Source organism: Anarrhichthys ocellatus, unplaced genomic scaffold (assembly GCF_004355925.1).
Source record: "Anarrhichthys ocellatus isolate YVR2014 unplaced genomic scaffold, GSC_Weel_1.0 scaffold44, whole genome shotgun sequence".
NCBI classification, from domain to species: Eukaryota; Metazoa; Chordata; class Actinopteri; order Perciformes; family Anarhichadidae; genus Anarrhichthys; species Anarrhichthys ocellatus.
Window position 1 is genome coordinate 1769165 of NW_022280074.1, and position 23471 is coordinate 1792635.

General features: G+C 42.6%; 1 protein-coding gene across 2 annotated transcripts in view; it reads right to left on the bottom strand.

The window, feature by feature from the left end:
• Positions 1-22311, bottom strand: part of tafa5l (TAFA chemokine like family member 5, like) — a 40716-nt gene extending 18405 nt beyond the window's left edge. For both annotated transcript variants that reach the window (XM_031868762.1, XM_031868763.1), the window contains exons 1-2: positions 21119-22311; positions 7590-7739 (exon numbers count right to left, since the gene is read on the bottom strand). In XM_031868762.1, coding sequence (XP_031724622.1) covers positions 7590-7739; positions 21119-21215 — 247 coding nt within the window. In that variant the 5' untranslated portion in view covers positions 21216-22311. The remainder of the gene's footprint in view (positions 1-7589; positions 7740-21118) is intronic.
• Positions 22312-23471: the final 1160 nt, after the last annotated feature.

Consider the following 23471-nt stretch of genomic DNA (forward strand, 5'->3'; position numbering starts at 1 on the left):
AGAGAGAGAGAGAGAGAGAGAGAGAGAGAGAGAGAGAGAGAGAGAGAGATCTGTCTGGTTTGACACCTGGGTGGCCCCGTCCTGTTGCGGGCACTGTCGGAGTCCCACCCAGGGACCGTGGACGTCGGGCCATGATCGTCAGCTGCCAGGGGTCCCTGCTGGGCTACGGTTTCTGGACCTCCAACTAGATCACACGTAAGACCATCTGTCCCCCCCGTGCACAGTGCCAAGCCCTTCCCTGCACAGCACAACACAGCACTGCCAGACGAGACTCAGAGCAGGGCAGTGAGGCACAACAGTGAGTCCTAGGCCAGACACACTGTTAGTGTGATGAAATTCTGCCTCTGCAGAAGTAAAAAAGAACATCAAATTTTTACACACGCCACAGGCAGCTCATGCAAAATGCATTTAGATGAGAGGCAACAAACAAAAAAGAGACAGTTGCGAAGACGTAGGAAAGACATGAAGAGTATGTTCATTGCATTGAAAAGACAACACACTGTGAAGTGGAGCATGCCACCAAACAATAAATTGTGTGTCCCTTCTGGTGATTTAATAATAATTCCGAGGCTTCTTTTGCCAAGCATCCAACAAGATTAGCTAACTAGATTAGCTGGGCACCGGAAACATTGTCACAGGTTTTAACAGGCTTTCTGGCTGATGTTAATTAAGCTTCAATAATGGATCAATTTGTAGCGGCCAGACTTTCAGCCCTCTGTCCTCGACGCAGCGCAACCTGCTACCAGAGGCCTGATGGTCTTTCAGTTCTTATTATGACAACAGACAACAACATTAAATACATTTTAAACCCAGCCAGCAGCCGAGCTACGAATGACTCAATACTTCATCCCAAACGGTGTGTTATGTTGAGCAAGCTGCTGAATTACGGAGTTTCTGTTGCATTCCTTTTTGGGCTTGTTTTGAAAATGGCTTAGCTTTTTTTATTTTTATTTTTATGTATTTGTGAAACAAGATGTCATCTAACCAGGAAGTTAGCCCGTCTGGCGTGTTAACGATGTAAATGTAGGATTGATTTTATTGTCAGTAAGGATATTTCATTCTAATTTTCCTGTTGATTCACAAATGTTGCTCTGTGGAAAACATTACAAACATTCACTGCCAGATATATTGATATTTTCTGTTGTTGCAGCGTTTCGGGGCTGGAAATCACTTCTTTCAATACTTTTTTTGTAATTGCTGTAAAGCTACTGCCAATGAGACTCAACTCTGTGTACACATCTGGGCAGGAAGTGTTGACACTGACGGTAGCTTCACAGAGATCGCAAAAAAAAGCGTTGCATATAATTAGTGAACAGACACAGTGTATCTATGTTAGAGAAGGGAAACTCACACAAATGAGTGGGTATGAGACAAAGGTGTTGCTGTGCAGAATAAGTGCTGTGGAATGTATATTATACTGAATTCATCAAGACAATGAGTAAACATGGAGGGAGTGTTGAGCTTGCATTACCATCAAACAGCGTCGACAACAAATTAAAATGAGAGCAGATCCGGAAAAAAAGGAAAATATAATCAAATATACTTTTTCTTTTTCTTAAAAGTCTCTAATATACTCTTCTTTCAAACAACAGTCTGCTTCTCTCTGCAGCTAAGGTCAAGAAACAGCACAACAAATCTTCTCAACTGTGTGTCTGCGTTATAAATCAGAAGAAAGCTTTCCTCTTGCTTAATCTCCTTTCAACATCACTTTTTGGCTCATTTAGTGCCAATAATCATTGTGTGAAAGTGTGAAAGCAGAAGCTTGCAGCCGCCACATAAACCCTCTCCCCGCAGCCTGCAGACTCTTATCATGGTGGCCATCAAGCTTCATGCGATACAGTGCGATGTGGTGGCATGGCAACAACGGGCCGCGGAGCGGGAGCGGGGGAGAGAGTCGGGGAGCAGATTAGAGTGAGAGCAGGGAGACAAGCAAGAGAACGCCCATAATCCTCCTGTGTAGAGTGTGCAGACTAAACCTGCACAACAGTGATACACAGACGCACAAAGAAAAAAGGCTGTCTTTTTAATGTGCTGAAAAAGACTAAGAAAAGAAGTTGTTGCAGAGTGAGAAACCGCTCAGTGAATTAAAACAAATGAGGAATAACACGAGTAAACACGTCATGCTGCAGAAGAGATGCAGCCGCCATCTGGGCCAATCAGGCGATCAATTCTTGGGTAAGTCACATACATCAAACTTTTTTCGCTGCGGGGCTTAGGTAAGCTTGTCGGTATGTCATTATGGAAGTGCGAATGCCAGCAGGATGACAAGGGAGATAAAAAATATTTGTCCAATTGTCTCCTTAAAGCCACAAGCTGCAGACTGTCATCCCAAAAGGCTACATCGTACGGAAGCCTTTGATTTTAGTTTCCGTTCATTACAGGCAACAGCAAAGAGATTTAAATCCTCAAGCTTTTTGCTGGTGATTATAATTGTGCAGATGAGTTTCTCCAATTTTCACTCGCTGCAGAAAGTTGTCTGGCTACACTCTGAAAGGTCAAACTGCAAACACGGTCGAACATCAGTGCAGCAGTGTGAGAAGTGGCACTTGCACCATTCTGCTCACAGAAAACAAAGCTTATGATCACGCACGCAAGCCTCTGTTCCTTGCTACGAGGGTGGGATTGTAAATGGTGCAAATTCCAATGTGACGTGTAGTAAAGTGACTATATAGTAAAAAGGAGTAAGTTTGTAATGACAGAATCGCTGTGCGTTAGATTCCACGTCAGTCAAACCGGCAGGGTAGGAGAGAATGTTTATCAAAGTTTCAGTTTTGACTTGTAATCCCCCCCACCACCAACATGCCAATCACTATAACTGGCAGCGGAAATGTTTGAAAACTGTGTTAGGATGTGGTATTTAAGATGTGGGGTTTTCATTTCAAATCCAGGCTGTGGCACCTGAGATAATACACTTGACGAAGGAGTAAACAGACTCACAAACAGGCAGATCCATTACTGCCCACTCGTACATCACAGTACTAATACTATAAAGTGTAGACGACAAACTTCATAATAGTTTAAAGTTGGTACATAAGACATTAATGTACTTTTTTAAATTACAGGCTGGAACCGCTGGCAGACAGATTGGCAGCTAGACTGGCGGATCCCAATAAGAGCATTTAAAAATGTAGTGAAGGGTTTGGAGTTTGTCATTTCTTCCTCAGCTGGATCCGTTTTCTCCTGTCTGTCTTCCTTGTCATATTATTCTGCAGTTGACACTTTAGGCTATGTTTGTTTGGCCAGGAGTCATTTGGTAAAGATTGCGTCTCAATGGGATGGCTCAATAAAGGACTTTTGCACATAATTAAGGTAAAATCTTTTACTAATAATTGTGTGACTTTTCCAGTGTAAACAAACTATATGCTTAGACCCAGTCCACAGTATGTAGTTTTGAACTGGGGCACATCTGAAGTCTGAAAGAAAATGAATTGAGTGAATAAATCTGTTTGACCGCTGTCCATGGTGCTGATTCTGGAGCTGTCTGGAAAGTAACTGGTAACTAAGTGAACAACACATAGATCATAATTATAACCTAATAATATGATAATATAATATACATCATTCTGAAAAGGGGACATTCTGCATGATGAATACTTTACTTTTCTTACTTTAAGTATACTTTTATGCTGATACTTTTGTACTTTAGTAATATTTTGAGTATTCTACAATATTTTTACTGAGTACAGTATTTCTACATTGTGGTAGTACTAATTTACCTCTAAGTACAAGATCTGAGTACTTCTTCCATCATTAGGCGGGATGGCCAATAAGTTATCTTATGTTATCAGCATATTGCCTCACCTGTTATCACTATATATATCTTATTGATGCAGATCCTGGTTGCTGAGACTTGGTGACGCCACAACAAGCGGACTTAGTTCCTGTCAGTGCTTTCGTGTTTAGCATTGTGTTTAAGCACCTCTTTGGTAGTCAAGTGGTTATAGGCCATGCCTTGTAACTGCAGCATTCTTCTTGTGGCATTTAATTACTCTCTCTGTCCCGTATCTACTCTGTCAAAGAAAAAAGCAAAAACACCAAAATAAATCTTAAAAAAAAAGAATGTTTTTTATTTAGTATACGTTTGGTTGCCTAATATCTGCTGCAAGTTTAGTTATTTATTCATGCTTACTCCAAAAGAAGCCCCTTGTTTGTGTCTTTGTTTGTACTTTTCTGCACTCGGGTGCTATTTAGCAACGTTGCAGTTCCAGTATCTCTCACTGGTTTCACATCCCAAAAGCAAACATCTGACGTCATTATTAGCCTTTATCGCACTACTGCAAACAAAGATGCACTGTGTAGAAGTTTCACCTGTGAATCATAACTTTAGAGAGAAAAGCTTTTTTATTCTTGCCAACAACTTCACTTTCCAAGATAAGTGTGTCTTTTCCACCCTAAGAACCTTACGTATTAACCTGCCAAAAGCTCTGACGGATCGTTGCCTCAGCGACTCTCCATCTCATCTTTTTGTTTGTTTAGACTATTTTGCCTTTATTGGATGTTGAGAGTGTAAATACAGTCGTGGGCGAGAGAGGGGGTGAGAGAGGGCAACAACATGGAAAAAACTGGAACTGAAGTGGGGACACTGCGGTTATATGCACCGACCTCTTTTCAAATCAAGAGTTACATATGTAACTAGAATTCTGTGAATTGACAGAAATGGTGTGCAGGATTACCACTTTCTCTGGCAGTCAGACACTGCTGAGAGGTGACTTCTCTTTTTATCTGTCTTGATATTGGTGCATTACCCAATTTTTTTGGTCTGTGGGACTGAAAGGACATAACTTGATATTATCTGCGAAAAGGAAAAGTATTGAAATAGCAAAGAATGCTATAAACCTTGACCAGAATAAGTTAATAGTATAATTAAGTGACTCACTAACTCACAAATTCATTTCAAGTTACTAAAAAAAGCAAAACAGGTGTTGCATCGACATGTAGGTTTTAAAAGAATCTGATGTGCTGAAAGTGAAGAATAGCAAGATCAGAAGAGTCCATGTAACCACACGATCTCAGGACAGAGTTCCTGCCCTTTGATTACTCACTACACTCAGTCCGCGTCGATGATCCAACTTTCATTAAAGGTCACTATTCTATAACCACATGTCTCAGAAAGGCATAAATACACTCCTGCTGCTGCAGTGAACGAGTTATATTAAATTGACCCAGAGGACAGTGAGTCCTTGCTGCGCTAATAACAGCTCAGTGAAACAAAACTGGAAAGCAAAGCCTCAGTGAGACAGAAATGAATAAACATGTCTATAAGTCAGTAAATTTGGTTTATGTGCTAAGGACGAAAGGGGTATTTATGGGACATCACATCAAAAGCAATAGTGTTACTGAATACACCCTCAGATGAAAGGTCAGAGAGGATATGTGGTAGCAGTGGACCCATTGCTCTGACGCAAAAATTCCACTTTAAATTCCAATATGCAAAAATTCCACTTTAAAGCCTCGTAATGATGGATGCCATTTTCAGTTGTCAGCAGAAAGCCATTTCAACGAGCAACAGGTTGCATCTTTAATGCACCGGCTATTAATGTAGTGTAGGGTGTGGCGCGGCGGGAAGCCAGTAATAATCAATTTCCTGCTGCTGTAATCATAGCTCTCTGTAAGTTAATTAGCATCTGTTGAGTGTTGCGGGGAGACGTCTGCAGAGCGGGACCGGTGGTTAAAAGCAGTGTGGCGAGCGTGACACAGTCTCATGTCAGGGCTATTAGATTAAGGCTAACATGAGTCATTGGGCGATGGAACTAATGGTGCATCTGATACATGCGATCCAATCAGCGGCGCAGATGGACTTTGTCTCATCTATTTTAGTGATCTGTAGTGAGCTGGAGTATATTAAAAACACCAGAGGAAGAGGAAAATTTCCACATGAAGGGGCACAAAGCGACGACTAATTTGTTGCTGACTGCAGGAGTTCCAATGCAGACAGCCGATCACATAGTTGGGAGTCAAACAGTCTAAAGGGCATCAAAAAGGGGAGACACGCAAAGTGATTATCGATTGGCTGGTTAAACCACGAAATTACATCGGCAGTTGCTTTTAATGGAGAAAGAAGGAAGCCCATAAATCTATTGGAGCTATTTTTTCTTTGGTTTGCTGACTTTTATTCGATGTCTAGGATAGGATTGGGTGTTATGTTCCTTGATCAGGGTTTTTCTTCCATAACAAAATGATTAATTACGACAAATACTTCATTACTAATGTTATTGTTTATTAAAGCAACGTGTCAATGGCTTTGGAAGTCCTCCATAGTGGAGCTTGTATCAATGCTACTTTCACTTTTTTAACCTCCCAACCAAACTGTAACACCAGAGAGAAAAAGAAAAGAGGTTCAGTTACAAAAGGCATTTTTCATGACATGTGGCATGTGACATTTTAATATGCGCCTGTAGGCAAAGCACAGGTGCAGTTAATGAAGCATAGCGTTGGTTCAGGCTGATGATGTGCTTGTGTTGGCTGATTGGCAACAGCCATTCGCAGTATCCAATCATATTGATGCAGGTGTACAGCACAGGTATCGGAACGTGACACTTATTGCTGTTTACTTTGATGACCGTGCCGACGAAGTTTGCTGCTGCACCCTCCCAACCTCCACCTTATGTGGTATTCGTGTTATCGATGAGACTTAATGGTCATGTGTGTTTTTATTACGGGGGATTAGCGGACTATAAATTGTCTATTCTAAGGTAAGTGTCTCTGACTGAAATAACATTATAAACAACTACGTGTTCCTGCATTCAGGCCTCGGTGTTGTGCATGCTGGTTCACTGGAATGGGACCCCTAATAGAATGAATCCATCAATAATGCTAATAGTTACACCTGTGCTATCCCTGTTAGGATTTTTCATGATGTTCCCGTTATGTCAAAATGTCCGCCCTGAAAACAGTCCATGTATTCTGTTGTAGCAGAGTTAATGAGTCCAACTGACATTACTTGTCATTATCACTGTTTATTTCATGTATTTTTAGTCGCAGCTGTATTTCACTCAAATGATGTTGACTATTTTATTTTTTGTTAATCTTGTTTATGATGTATCATGTTAGTTTCCCACTGGGACTGGTCTGTTGAGTGTAGTATGAGGAGCCTCTCTGCCGGTTTCCAGTGTTGATGTCGAGATAAGAGAAGCTAAGCGGCTGCCAATGGCGTGTGTTTGCCGGACAGATATGTGACTGTGGTATCAATCTTCTCATCTTAAACAAATCAGCGTATTACCCAAAATGACAAACTATTTATTTAACTAACTTAAATATGTATTATATATCTTCACAGCACATCATCAAAATAAAGCCAAGAGTCAAGCATTTATTCAGCGTTCTCTTCAGTCTAATCTTACTTCAATCAAAATAAATGCTCAGAGATCAATTCTAGTTTATATGACGGTGTATTAATAAGGTCATTGTAGGGAAATCAATGAACTGGTCACTACAGGTGAGACAGTGATGCCTGTCATGGGAATAGGTTGTACTTCAATAAGTGAATTAAATTAGAGTAAAACAAAACTGTTTCTAAGGACCCGCTGAGGATCCATTTTTCATCACTTCAACATTTATTACCCACATGTGGGGAAGGTCATTGAACTCACCGTCTACACATGCTGGCCTCGCCCTGGTGGTCCCGGCGATCTGGCCTCTCCGGCAGGCACAGCGGGCCGTCTGCCTTGCGATGGTCCGTCTGGGGACGCTGCTGTCTCTGTTGAGCATCACTATCTCGCAGGTTCCCACCGCCAACTGGCCTGCCGAACACAGCAGCGAGGAACAAAGTACATAACATAACATTAGCATAATGAGAGTGCAATGAACATATTGCAAAGGAGAAGCTGGTCCACAAAAGGTACGACAACAGGCAGCCTGGGGAGAGGGCCATCTCTGCGGTCTGCATAGAACGGAACAGTTTGATGCTCTCATTTAACAATCTCAAATGGAAAAATGACAAAGTGATTTCAAAGCTTTACAAGCAGCAGGCTAGAGGGCTTCTTCAGTTTGTATGTGGCGGGCTGCTCTGTTGATAGAAGTATCTCATAGTTATCCTGTGGAAAACAAATCCTTTTAAGAATCTGATAAAAGGATATTTTCTATTTCGTTAGCCATAACTGCAAGTTAACAAGCCTACCAGTCTAAAGCTCCATGAAAGTGGTAAAAGGAACTCGTTGATGAAACATGGACCGGTGGCGGAAATTATGTGTGACTGACTCGGTTGACATGGCAGCGGCTGCTGGGCCCTGTGGTCCTACAACGGACCAATTTTCAAGTCAAGTTAAGCTCTACTGAAACGGCAAATGGACAAAATGTCTTAAAGTCATGATTACCTTTGCTCAGAAACCACCGTGGAGTGAGTGAGTGTGCTATTCTTACACTTCAATCCAAGCACAGAGAAATCACCGCAGAGTTCTCCCGGCATTAGAAATTGATGGATGACTCCATGGCCGAGGACCTGTGGCTACGTAGGTTTTCTTTTGGAGTTTCAGGTTTATCAGAATTTGATCTCTAAATGAATTAGGATACACAAACTGGAGAAACGAGTCTCAAGTCAAACAAGTCAAGAGTGTGTTTTCGCTACAAATGTACTATTTGGGAGGGGAGGGGGTAATTAAAAATACATGTTCTTTATCTTGATTGTTGTATGTCAAGGAAGTTAAAAGAGTTGATAAAAACACGTTTTTTAAACTTTTTACTCAACTCTTTACTCGGCAGGGAATGATCGTGATGAAGTGAACACGCTTCCAATTTCAATAAACATTGAGTGACTTTGTAATGCCAAGAGATGAACTGCCACTCGGTATTTCAACACACAGCAGCACACCTGTCTCCAATTATTGACAAGGTGAGGAGTTGAGCTATGCGCCCAGAATTGCAGCTGTAGCTCATGCGTGGCTCCGATGATTGTTTGTAATGAGTCACACTGAAAACTTTCCAACAGCCACGGGCAAACAAAAGAAGAGCTGAAACAATGATGCTTTCAATGGAGAGATGTATTAAAATGAACCCTCTGCATGGCCTATTGTAGTCTCAGTGAACACTTAATGATGAGGCAGCAGTTTTGTTTGGGTAAAGTATTTGGAAACCCGAGGGAACATATTTAATTGTCTTTTATTGAGGCCTTCCTGGTGTGTTTGGGGGAATTATTATACGTTAATAGTCTTGTGTTAAACAAGATAAACAAGCATTAATCACAGTAAATTGCTCGAGAGTGTCTGCTGCTTTCAAAAACACATTTGGAAGAACAAATTCAATATATGTAGATGACACATTTTAGGTAGCACCTTTGCCATTTAAAATCAGAGGAAGGTTTATTGCAGCCTCAAATGATATTAAATGATATTAAAAAAACAAGTCAATAACCTGCTGAAAAATATTAACGTGAGAGTGCATCGACTCACAGCACATTTCTTAAAAAAGTGCTTATCTGCTCTGGGTCGAACGGTAAATCTTAGAAAAAGTTAGGGAAACTTGCTTCACCTTTGTCATGATCTGGAAAAATGTAAAATATGTTGTTCCTTCTCTTCTTCATTGAATAGACAGCTGCCAGTGAAAGGCATTCAGGCAGATACTGAAATAAAATCAGCTCAGCGAGGGTAGATTAGAGAAGAGTCTTGCTGCAGTTCTTGTAAGGTCAATCCCTGGCATTCACCAACCATCACTCCTTTACACTGCTGCTTCTAGTCGCTCCCCAACACCCTCAGAGGCTCATTAAGTGAGACGCTAACTGCTGCATAGAATGAAATGACTGAAACAATGGCAAAGGTTGAAGGGGTTGTTGATCAACACAAATGACTCATAAAATTGCCTCAGCGGGCACTGAGAGGTTTCAGAAGCTGCTAGTTTCAGAGCAAGACATCTTGGAAATATTCCAAATGATGAATGCGGTTATGTTTGATTATGGTGTCCCTGTGACCTTTCATTTAGCAACATCATAAGGTCAAACTGTCCCCTGGCCGCGGAGAGAATGGAGAGAATGGAGAGAATGGAGAGAATGGAGAGAATGGAGAGAATGGATCTCGCTCATTTTTGTAATCCCGTGACCTTTCCTTTAGTGTCAACATTGGGCAACACTTTAGCCCATAACAAAACTGAGTTAGCCTTAACTTCATGATCCCCAGAGGAGGGATCCTAATGTTGTTGGCGAACCCGTTGACCTTTCTCCAAGCACCGCAATCGGGTCAAATTTTCCATCTGCACACAAGAGCTCGATCGAATCAAGAGATCATACTGCCGTGAAATGACACCTTCATGTTCTTCAGAGGATGAACCGTTTTCATTTTTCAGCACTCCACAAGCTTTCCTCCAGCTCCACCGCCTCAACATTACAACCTCTATTGGGCTTGCTAGCCAGGTTTAAGACGTTTGTCCAAATGGTTTTCACTGTCAGTAACTCCTCAACCCCCAGCTAACAGGACGAATCTGCATCTCACTTAATGGATTGGTGGAAGGGTTGTTGGTCTCAGTGACAGCTACTTTTTGTGATTTAGGCTGATAAGATTAGTGTGTTTCTTCATGAAATTATTACCGAGACCAGTCTTGGGAGTCATAAAACGCAATCACCTCTACGAAGAATTGCTATGCACGTTTCATTTCATAGCATCAGCCACGCTGCCCTCCCCTCCCCCACCACCCACCACTCAGCACCACCCTCCACTCTCTTTTCCGCCGAGGCGAGTCCCTGTATGCTCAGTGGGTGCTTGGGGGACAGAGGTGCCATCAGATATTTTAACGTTGAACAGATGAATGGGCTTCATGCAAAAAAGCCTGAAGGAGGTGAATAGTAAGAAGGAAGGGTGGAAAGGTAGGGGGGTGGGGGGCTTTGTAATGGGCCCCTCAGCCACGGCCAACACTCCATCATATGTACACGAGTTAATTCATGTGACAGGGGGTTTCTGTCTCTCAGTGGCGTGAAGACGCTTGGCCTCGTCTCTATTTCACATGATGAAATGCACATACGGCGGCGAGGAGCTTGTCGGGTGAAGGATCGGCACCGCGTTGGCGTCCAGGCTCCGGATCCTGTCACACATCTAGAGGGCTACAGGAAGCCGACACGGAGCACAGAGGCCGTCTCTCAGCGCTGACCGGCAGCCTGATGACCTCATCACTGAATCACAACAACATACAAGTGCAGAGCGGCAGCGCGAACGCACAGGGGTTAAAACACACACACACACACACACACACAGAAACACACACACACACACACACAGCTCAGAGCAAAGACGGGAGTCTGTGCTCTACATATCGGCGCTTTGATCAGACACAAACCAGGAGCACAAATATCTCAGTATCTCTGCCTGAAATAGGCTGCCAGGAGTCCATGCTCGCTTTCACAATGTTCCCCTGTTTCAATGTGCGTCATTGTTGGGCTGAGAACTGGTGGGCATGACGAGGTTATTAAACTCTGGATGCATTACACTGGCTGGCTAGTATAAAACTACTAATTATCTTTCCTGTCAACATCGCAGACCGTTGCTTATTTAGACGTATCAATAAAACATTCACTCTGTTCTGGCTTATCTTCTTTTTTTTCTTGTTTGTGTCTTTAATTAAGACTGTGCAGATACATCAGTAGTTAGTCCTGATTGATAAAATACTTTTATCAGATTAAACAGACCAACACATCAGACACAGCACCCGCATATTCAACTGAATCCAGATTTGGAGCAGTGAGAAAGGCTCTGCTTCTCCTCAGGGAATTTGCCATAAAATTATATGACAGGCTGCAATGAACGAACTATGACAAGGATTCCATTTCCATATTAAAACAATCTCCCTTTATAGATTGTAATTACTCGCGGGCTGCTTAAGATGGAAGTGAGGTTTTACAATGTTTTATTGGGCGCCTCTGCAAACTACAGATTCAAACCATATTTATTACAAATCCCACTCCATGTAAAGCAAGTTCAGTTAATTATTCATGACAATATGTATTGTATTTGGAATTATTCCCCGTAAAGACACAGCTATAGTGTGGAGCCATTCAGTGCGGGCTTGGCTTAAACGTCCTGGCATTGAAACAAACCCGTTTTCTTCCCTGAGAGAGTCAATCAGAATCTAAACACTGGCATACAATAATAAGTCTGAGTGATTATAACCATTCCACTCTATGCTCCTTTCGTGAGAGAAGTGCCGATCTCAAGGATGAAAATGGGACTTAGAGAGCATGACAGTCATATCAACGTGCATCAAATCAGATGTGAATTCAGCTGATCTTTTATGGAAGATTTAAAGAATTGTGTGAGACGTTATACATATTAACGGCGCAGGTAATCAGTTCAAATTGATTTTGTGGTGGCTGCTGTTTTCACATTTTGAAATGTAATGAGAACTGACTCAACCGCCATACCACCAAAAATCATAAGTCCATACAGCTACCTCATACTGCTCAGATTTAGGCTTTTCCTCTTGAAAGTCTTATATTCATAGATGCAAATCATTTTTCATCATTTTGTTATGGATGAATTGGATGAATTGACCAACTCAAATGGACTGCTTTTCTAGCGCTTTCCGACCTGAGCAGAACAAAGCGCGTTACAAAGCCTCTTCTTCAGAGACACTCGCATAACGATGGTGGTGATGAGGCCATACAAGGGGCAATTCGGAATTCAGTGTCTTGCTCAAAGACACTTCCAGATGTGGACAGGAGGAGTTGAAATGAGACAAAAAAAAAACGTAACGATTAATCGATGACCCTCCGCCTGTGTGTGGTTAAGGGGGGAGAGCAGCAAGTCCTCACATTTGACAAGCTGAAACCCGACCACGGGCCTCATGCAGGAACCACTCGTACACACAGATTTGTTCGAAGTGGAACAAGTGATTTATGAGAATGTGTGGTGTTCGCCAGTTTTCTCTTATTTCTAATTTTCTCTTAGCTACCAGGAAATTGCTTGATCACTTGTTCGATTCAAACATTGCAAAGCCTTAATCTGAATGAATTTACATGCTGGAGAAGAAGAAAAGGAAATATAAAATGAACATTCTATTCACCAGGATGTGAATGCTTCCCAACCTATTAAGAATTAAGCAATTAAGACATTTGTGCAGGTAAGAGGTTTGCAGAAACTGATCTGGAACACTCTTAAATGTAAACCTCACAGAAAAAAAAAGAGATTTGAGTTGAGAATTTGGGTTGCAACTATATCACCTTGTTTTCACCTTGTGAGTCAGTGTGTGAGTCATCATGGCAAGATCTTGTCCTGGAGGCACCTACTGTAGCAGGAATTACCAGAGAAGTACTTTGCCAGGTGTTTATATTTCTGTCTGTGGACAGATTTTGTGACCACAACGAAGTTACAACAGTGCAAGATGCATTCACGAACCTCTACAGGTGTGTAGTGGAGTCCGAAATGAAGGTTGGGATTGGGTTCCAAGCCAAGACTGTTGACTTTATCATTTTTACATTGTTATATTATATTTCTGTCGACCGACTAATGTTATCGATTCCACCCTAATAAGAACATCAGTGTTCTTACATGAGGTTCATTGTTTGGATTCTTTGGTTAAAAATTATTAGATATTTATTTCTTGACTAGTCTTTCCGCCTCACCTATGACGTACATTAGTTCATGTACGTCAGTCATAATGTTATTCACAGTGTCACATTAGCCAAAAACCAGGCATTTCAACATAAAAAGGTTTATCTAAATGAATTGGATTTATAATCCACAGCTGCTTTTGAGTTCATCTGCAGTGCTCAGACCTAATGTTCCCTTCATGCCCGTTCCCATCTCACAGCGCTGTCTGTCGTTAACAACTCAGGACAACATCAAACAGCAACCTTATTCTACTGAGCATATGTTAGGCAAGGCGGCCACTGCCAAGTGCATCTCATTACCCCAACACCGTTTGGTAATGAGATGGACAGTAGGGAGCACGTAATAGGACACCAGGTGAGAGAGGCAGATGTTTCAGTGACCCCATGCTATGCGTTTCCTGACACCTCTGTGATCCTCTGCTGCTGAACAAGTAGGGCAGGAGAGCAGTGGAGCGAAACACGCGCTTTATATCAATGTGCATGGTTTAAGGGGAATACCGCTGCTCAATTTCACATGCTATTTGAATAATGTACAGCAGTCCAATCAATATTTATGCAAGTGAACAACTCTCTGCTGAAGTCGGAGGACCTGTAATGGTACCCAAGTATGCAATTTAATTTGAAAGCTGACAGGAATGAATCAGGAACGATGGCAAAGGGAAGTGTGGGAGCAGCCAGGGTGACTCCTGGAGATGAGTGGTATGTTATGCTATTGCAGGATGAGGCTCATTTATCTGCAAGCAGTAAAATAAGCACGGAGTTGGCCCACAGTCAGTCCACCTTTCATTGTTCTGAGGAGTGACTCTCACTTCCTGATGACAATGCAGCTGGAGTTTTCTGCTCTAAAAAGCTCTTCATATTCACAAATGTATACCTGCGCTGTATCAAAATGTGGGATTTCTTAAAGCTGCACCAAGCAATGATTTCTATGTAGTCACGAGCACCCAGCGGGGCTGCAGAAAATGAGAGAAAAGCACTGCACCCCCCCACCGACTGAGATGCCAGAATATGTGCTCTTTTTGCCAAAATGTAATTCTCGTGTCAGGTGTGTGCTCTACTCCACCCACGGGGGATGACAAATTCAAACTTCTCATAGCGGCAGTAGGATGGCGCTCCCTCGGGAGGAAAGCCGGACTCAACAGCGTGAGATTGTTTCCTCTCTCACTGGAGAGCAGAAGCGTGTTGTTTAGTTTGCTAACGTCACTCTCCTGGACATCCAGGTCCTTGCAGTTCAATTTCGTCTTCAAACAGTTATCACTCTCTAACACTCAGCGCTGCCATTGTGCGACATTGCCGAGGGCTGCTTTAAAATAGAAAATATTCCCCTTACATACACCCAGTGCAAGGGCTGACACTGTAATTTAGGCCTGGTCTGCGACATGCCTTGGACGGTGCACATGATGGAGGTGGCTTTCTGATAGATTTCTGTTGCAGCGATGCAGCACAGTCTGGGCTGCAGAGATACTACAATGTAGAGTACACTCAGACAATTGGTCGTGGATGAATACAGGCCTGAGGCGTAAAGAGTGAATGTACAATATGGCTTGCAAAAGCAAACAGTAGCTCAGCTGAATGTGATGCAGATAGAACGCCAATGCCACAGTGACTCACTTTCGAATTGCATAGCCCTCTGGGATGCCCTCCTTCTTTAATGCAAGCCCAGAGAAAAGGGTGAGCGTCAGAAGACCCCTATTAAGACCACATAGGGTACAGTAATGCGCGATTGCTTGAACCGTAGCTTTAATATTCAAACACAGCCCTCTCGGTAAATACATTCATGGCATCAGGCGGAAAATAGATCAGGACACAAGACTGAAGGAACATAACTCAAATCATTTACACCACTCTGCCAAATGATGGAGCGGTTTCAAGCCCAGAGCTTTCCGCAGAGAAAATGACAATGCAGAAAAACACAGAGCGGTGCACTACACTCAACCACAAGGGAGGTCAAAGCTGAAGGCTAGAAAGAATTCATAATCAGGGAGCTATGAAATATGAGCTGTTGTGTGCTGCCAAATTGATTTAGCTGTAAAAAATTATTTTCATTTTGTTCCATAAAGATGCTCATACTTTTACAGCTCTGCCGCCTATAGAAGCAGACTTCTATGATTTGCTTCGAATTTACAGCCAAGGTCATAATCAAAGCGGATCTCTTTTTGAAGAAGACTCGAATGGAAATCATCCTTTTCACTTCAAAAAAGTCAGTAATTCTTTGCTACTCTGATTAGTTTAATGCTTGGATGGATAGGCCCTGCTCCCTGAGTTAATGCCACAGAAAGAATTTGAAATGCATCATTCTGGTGAGGACTGGCTGTCTCCCACACAAGCACTGATTTGTTAAAAAAAGTAAACCTGATGGCTTCTGAAATAATTTACCAGGATGAAATCAGTCTGGATTATGAATGGCATTTGAACAGGAGACATCAGAGACACATGGCAACGCAAAAAGAGTGGACCGCCGTCATCAACGGAGCTTTGTACTGATTTTGAAGCAACAGTGACTCATGCTAAAATTTTGTGACACCGCCTGTGGACGTACCTCATAAAATCATCCGTCAGTCCCATCGACAGATTGTACCGCAGAGCAGGAAGACTGGACAAATTGTTGGAAATGTCTGCTTCTCACATCCAGGAAGCAATGATTGAATTATTCATAAGCAAATCAAAGTGACACGTTAATGATAATACGCGACATGTGCTGTAAAAAGCAACATTGCTGACGGTTGCACTTATATGACACCAAGTTTAGGATCTCTGTAGATGAGTCATCCAACATATTGTGTTATATTAATGACACGTTTAGCTGAACATGAAGTGACGTTAAAAATGTCTAGGTTATTTTGGAAAAACAGATAAAGTGCTATGTAGCATGAGAGCTAATATATGAGCAGACAAACAAAAGAAAACTAAAAGCTGCAGCAACTGATTTGTTTTTGTCCACTTGACGGCAGCAGACCGCACTAAAAAAAACAACTGTTATTTACATTAAAGAAGTTGTTGTAATGCACGTGTCAGCAAACATTGCCTATTTTCACATTCAGTAGACAAGGAGCAACATAAGCATTCATTTGGAGTCATTTTTCTGGCTACCCGATAAGTCCAATATTTACTCTCCTTGAAGCTTGTTTTTGGTCTCCACCAACTCCCGAGAAAATATCTGGCTCTTCAGGCTCCAGAACTGTTCTTCCACAGCCTTGGTGCTACTGCCTCAAAGGAGGAGCTACTGGCAGCTACTGGCAGCTATGGGTGTGGTTTAGGTGTATGCGAGATGACACGGAGAGGCGACTGCTTGTTCAGAACAACAATGGAGGCTCCTGAAGAGGTTAGCGTAGAAACTGCAATAGCATCCGTTATATCAGAGCTGGAGAACATTTCTTCATTGAAAGAAAAGCAGAGAAAGGCACTGAAAGCTTTTCTTGATAGAAAAGATGTTTCGCTCTTCTCCTGTTTCGATTTGGCAAGAGTTTGATTAACAGATGATTCATCCAAACACCTCCCAATTATTTTTTGTGGATGCCCTTTAACAAAACAGCTTTCAATGACTCTTTCTCAAATGGTTCTGTGTAACAAACCATCTACTGAGACAAAAGAGGCACAAAAGCTCTGTATAACTGAAGGACGATTCAGAGGGTGATAATTCTTTGTTGGTTCATCACATAGACTGTATATATAAGAAGTGGATGTAGTCCCCGTGACGTCACCCATTGGTTTGTTTGGTTCGTTTTCAAGCCTCGAGTTCGGCGTTTGGGCCGTCGCCATCTTGGATTATGGCTGTCGACATATTGGCTTTTTTAAAAACCATATTACAACTACAGGGGAGTGACATAGAGAAGCCATATACGGCTCTGGTAGTAGTAGCAACCTGTCAAAGACAAGGGAGCCACGCCCTAAAGCAGGGATCACTAATAGGCGGACCCAGACACAGTTGTATCCGGACCTAAAACCGATAGATAATTGAGACGTATTACATTTTTATATTTTAACTGGAGCAGCTTTTTCAGCCTTTACGGCACTTGTTCAGCGGTGCAGGAAACACAACGACCAAATGTGTTGTAAATCACATCAGGTGATGCAGCTCAGCCAATCAAATACGGGTATTCTGACAAGTTTCCTGACTCGAGTGAGATGTACACACACGGGGGAGAGACGAGGAGAGAGAACGAAGAAGAGGAAGAGCAGGAGAATTACGTGAGTCAGAGAAGTTATTTCATATGACGTTCTCCAAAGAGAGAAAAGTCATCAGAGAGACCAGAGGCTTTAACCAAGAATAGACAGAATCTTATAGGTTAATTCTTTCCACAGGGTAGTTTAAAACCAGTATGTCTCATATTTTCAGAGACCGTAGCGGTTAATAAAAGCGGTAATGTGAAGCGCCACTACGAGACAAAGCATAATTGTTTTTAGCAAACGTATCCACTCACATCGAAATGAAGACACAGAAAATAAACCTAAGAGCCCAAAATGATCAGAATCCTAACACATGAGTTCACTGCCTAACAATGATGTTAACAGAGAGGATAAGCTGAAACAAGTGTTAATAACCACATAAAGTCCATGCTCACTGATTTATCTTATTAGAAGATGAGAAAAATACAATATTGTGGCTTTTTTGATTGACATCACTTCACACCTGAATGAACTGAATCTAAAGCTGCAGGACAATTCAGTGAAGTTCATTTTTCTTAAATGAATTACTTTATTTTAAGATGCACATTTTTCAAAAGATTTCTGTATTCTTTAATCCAGCCTTATTTTACTTGAAATGAGAATTTATTCATGTAGATCTATTATTTATAATTCATCCAGTTCAATTTGAAAGCTGAGAATAATAATTTGTTAAAATATAATTGATGTGTACTTTCTTTATTTGATTTGACAGTTGTTGACTACACAGAGACGTTGTTACTACTGCTAGGCTTCTTGAATATATATATGGCACTAAATAGAGCAAGTTAGATATTATTGTTAGATATTATTGTGACAAGGAGATTTTCTCAATCTGGACCTTTTGGAATTGTAATTGAATACCCCTGGTCTAAAGCATACTCAGCTTTATGGTTTAGCTGACTCTAAATAGGATCATAATTAACTAAATGACATCATGCTGTATTGAAGAAGACTTGAAACTAGAGATTGAGACCATAAACTCATGTTTACAATGTTTACTGAGGTAATAAATCAAGTGAGAAGTAGACTCATTTTCTCATAGACTTCTATACAGTCACACTTCTTTTTGTAACCAGAGGCGTCGCCCCCTGCTGGCCATTAGCGAGAAACAAAGTTTAAGATTATTCTGCATTGGTCTTACTTTTCACAAACTGTCTCACACAGTCATGTGATCCAGTGTTAATATATATATTTTTTAAATATTAGGAGCTTTAAAAAGCTTTAAACATCCAAAAATAAATCAGGATTAAAAACAAGATGTTATACTTCTTAACAAACTGTTTGATTGACAGGTGATCTTTGGAAAGTGTAGTGCATGTACACTGTAACAATGAGTGCTTAACTTAGCCTCGTAGATGCTCAAAGATCTTGATGAATGCCACTTCTAAGATGCAAAATGGCCTCATTCGATCAGATCAGATGTTCCCACTTGAAGTTGAAATTTATTCTTGGCATTTGAGTTCCTTGAGCTGAGTTAGAGCAAAGGCCAACTGTCTGTCCACCTCCAACTTACAAATGTGCATAAAAATGCTCCATTCCCTCCTCTTCTCACACACACAAACACACACACACACACACTCCCAACCCAGAGCAATGTGGTTGATAAAGCAAGCAGGAGTTGCCACCGCTCTCCGACTGCACCACTGATCCGGAATGTGGTCCAGCGAGGAAATCCAGACATTTCCAAATTTATCGTCGAATAAACTGGCAACGTTGAGCGCGGCTGACAGGCTATTCATCATGGCGGGCCCTAGCCCAATGGCGTGCGCTTACAGGGCTGCTGCGCTTTGATTTCCTGTCCTGGCCGCCGTGACAGATGAGGTACAGAGAGGGTGGAGGTGACGCAGCCTCCCACCACCACAAAGCTTTACCTCTCTGGCCACTAGTTCAACCGCACACGTTGCTGCTTCCAACAGGGGCCATGGAGGTAGAAGTTTCAATAGCTGGTCATGAAAGTGATGAGTGGTTTGATTCCATCAGTGGTAAGCAGTTATAAACAATCAAATGTATACTGTAAAGTAGCTGATGAAATTATAAATAAAAAAGGCAGTGGTGGTCTTACAACAGCCCTGACTGGTCACAGCTGCCAGTTTCAAAGGGGGGATTTTAGGAGGATTTGAAGATTACAAGTACGGATTAAATAATACTACATGCTTCATTCTTGAAATTCAGCTCAGGGCTGGAAGGAGGAGTGAGCGACACACAGAGAATGTCAAAGCTCAAATCATATCCAGAGGTTTTAACTCGGCCAAATCCAGCAGAAATCTGTTTTACTCGAGGAATATCATGGGTAGTAAAGTTCACCAGAGATTGATTGAACAATTTTGTGCAATAACACTCTAATGCGATCATTTTCGGTTGAAATTGAGTCAATAATAAATGGCTTTAGAGGAGGGTTGCTGTTAACGCCTCAGATAATTTGCAGAGACTTGAGAGACGGTTCATGGGCGGCAATAAGAGGCTGGTGAAAGCAGCACTTTGGAAGAAAACACTGCAAATTAGAGGCAAAGGGAGCACATTTCAGTTTACAGACTTTTCACATCAGTGTCTACTTTTGTTCCCGGCAAGCTGCCAAAGACATTGATGTAGGCACTATCCCTCCTCCACAGCGGTAATTATGCTGCTGGCCAATGCTTGATTAAAAGATCGAATCTGCAAACTTAGTGTTCGACATCTCCCAACAAGTTCCAGTGCTTTAAGCCAGTTCTCGGTGGGTCGTTGACGCCACCGGAATCCGAAATGTTTAGTTGTGGACAGCAGCCAAATGAAGTGCAGGGAAACATCCTTTTGCTTTCTATTCTGTGTCAGGGTGGAGGTGTAATTGCACCAGCAGATGTATTATTCAAGAGGTAAGCAGGGCATGGATGGATATAGCCTTAACCTGAGTGAAAATATAAAAGCTTTGAAGGCAGGAGTCGGGCCTCCTCCTGTCTGCACTGGGAATTATAGCAATCAAACTGTGTTGTGTCACCTGAAGCTCAATTATGGCTGCACTAAATCATCATCACACAAGGCAAAGAGCCGGCATCAGAATCAGGAAAACCACAGGGTTAGTTCAACAACAAGGTTCTACATTATACTATTGTGAGAATATGGCCACAGCCCTATATTACAAGTAATATACCAATAAAGAATAGTTCAATAATGTCACAGCAGGCCTGCTGCTGAGTACCATCCATTCACTAAAGGAAGATTATTGTATTCAATCAGATTACATAAATACCACAAGGCACCACAAGGCACAACAAGGTCACCATAAATTGACTGGCGATGAGCACAGACACATTTTACTAGACATCATGGGAATTTCTTCTAAGCAGCACAGGATCCGACCACACCATGTGCAGCTGCATCCCAATAAGTAGCCCTCAGAGACAATGGTGGTGCTGACAAAGTAAAAAAGAAAACGACAACTAGAAGTGTCCTTACCCTCTCTGAGCAGATGGGAGTAGATGAGCCAGAGGAGCAGCAGGCAGCAGAGTGACGCACCTCCACCTGCGGAGAGCGTCTTCACTCCAGACTGCATCCTACACCTTGAGCCTTTTTTTTTTTTTTTCTTTTACAGATTATCCAAACTTTGAACGCTCGTGCCGCTCAGATGTCAATCAGATCGGCGGAAGAGTGGCTAATCCACTGGCGTTTCCACAGGCTGTCGTCGGCATCCATTTTGAGGTTATAAAAGGAGAGGGACCGATAGTAATCCCCCCTTGCTTTTCAAATTCCCTCGGTGAGCCGCATATCCATCCAGGCTGCTCAGCGCGCGCACACACACACACACACACATGCGCCCATGCACGCACGCACGCACATACACACAGAGAGGGTACAATGTCACCAGATATGGCCAAGTTTACGCAGCTGTGGTCTCAGGAGCTGAAATTTACTGGCAGGCTTCTGCAAAAAAAAACTGTTAGTATGTAGATGAAGAGCGGTGAGCGGCAGCGGTCCCCCCGCAGTCCTGATCCGCACACAGAGACGCTGATGATGCTTGTAGTAAATTCAGCCGCTCACATCAACCTCTTCGCACTGTTATTATTCCCAAGCAACTTCTGCCCCGACCGCAGCTCTGTGCGACTCTACAGAGAGACGCGCAAGTTAGCCCAGGCGGACATGACGAACATACCAATCAGCAACTTGCCCGACAACTCAACACTCCAGCGTCCGACGCCGGCTTTTTTTTTTTTTTTTCTTTTTTAACCAAACAGCTGAAGGCGCATATGCGTCATACGTGGCCACATGTGCACTGCAGCTCCAGCTCAAAATGTCACGTCAAAACAAGAGCGACGGGTCTCACGCAGCGCGCGCTGCCGCCGGAGAAAGCACTCTCTGAGCGCGTCGACGACGCGGGCGATGCGGTGAAGTTGGACACACTTGTCACCTGTATGAGCCTTTGCGGAGGGCGCTGGGAAATTGTCAGTGGTGATGCCTGGCACCTCGGGCTCGAGGAAAAAAATCTTTTTTTTAAATAATAAAGCTTCCCGTCCTCGCAAAGTCAGGTGTTTGTTACAGATGAGTGTGTTAACGCAGCCTTATTCTGTCCCGGTCGGCACCATTTGCATTGCAGGCGACGCCGAAGAAGAGGATTTCCTCCCTTCAATCCATGGAAGGAAACACTGCTGCTGCACCCGGAGTTGCCTTGAGTTCCAATGTTTCCATCTCTCTCTCTCTCTCTCTCTCTCTCTCTCTCTCTCTCTCTCTCTCTCACACACACACAGTGCCCCAATTCCTTCTGCAAAGTGAGAGAAAAAAACTTTGAGCTCCCAGGATATAAATCCCAAATTGTATGCGATGATGCTCATTAATACACAGAGATGTCCCATCCCGGTCCGCAGGGAGACACAAAGCAGCACCAGCCTCCTCCACATTCTGACATCTTCTCCATGTTTGTATGCCCTCTTTCATGGGTGGAAAAACTCCCTTGAGGACTGCATGGTCTGAGGACTAACATTTAGCTCACTGCATTCTGAGGAAAAGTGAGAGGTCTGTTCCTTCAGAGGACTGTCGGTATAACACGTGCAGTACCTCAGAGCTCTTTAAGGCACAGGTCACATTTCTATATACTATCTCCTATCACATCAAGTCTCAAGTGTGCACATGATTCTCCAAGATGCCAGTTGATCTTCTGAAAGAGCACCATTTAAGCCTCTCGAGGACCATTACTGTAACTCCACCCATTCACTGCAGTGCTTTCAGCCTTTCACTGAATGGCTTTTTATGATGACAAGGCCTGTCCCATCATCACTGTGGTCTATAAAAAATAATTGGGTTTCAGACTGGATTTGCTGAGTATTAAAGGGATACTTTGGCGATTGGCCACCTTGTGTCTTAAAACCTGCTGATGTTTTCTGTGTTACTGTACCCAGCAGCCGCGCCGCACTTGGGAAATGGTGGAGGAACTATACGGGGAGGGTTTGGCTGCCGAGGTGCCATTTGTTTTCTTCCCTCGTCTGCAGCTCGGCTCAGCCAGCTATCAGAGTGGAGAACCACGTTTCAGTCTGTCAGAGTGACGCCCCAGCCGGGGGTTGCAGTGTAATCCATCACTGTGACTGACGGGGCAGTGAAAAATTCTGCCAGTTTATTTTTTACCCATCATATTTATTTTCATGTTTACCAATAATATAAAGACTTATTCTTAATTGCATTTGGGCATGTGCAGAGTGTAATATAGTAATGCCAGTGTGTGCACTTTAAAAGAGCTGTGGTCAACAAAAACAAAATATAAAAAAAACTTTTTAAAAGGTGATTCATTCAGACAGGTGCTTATGCAGATGCTTTATAACTA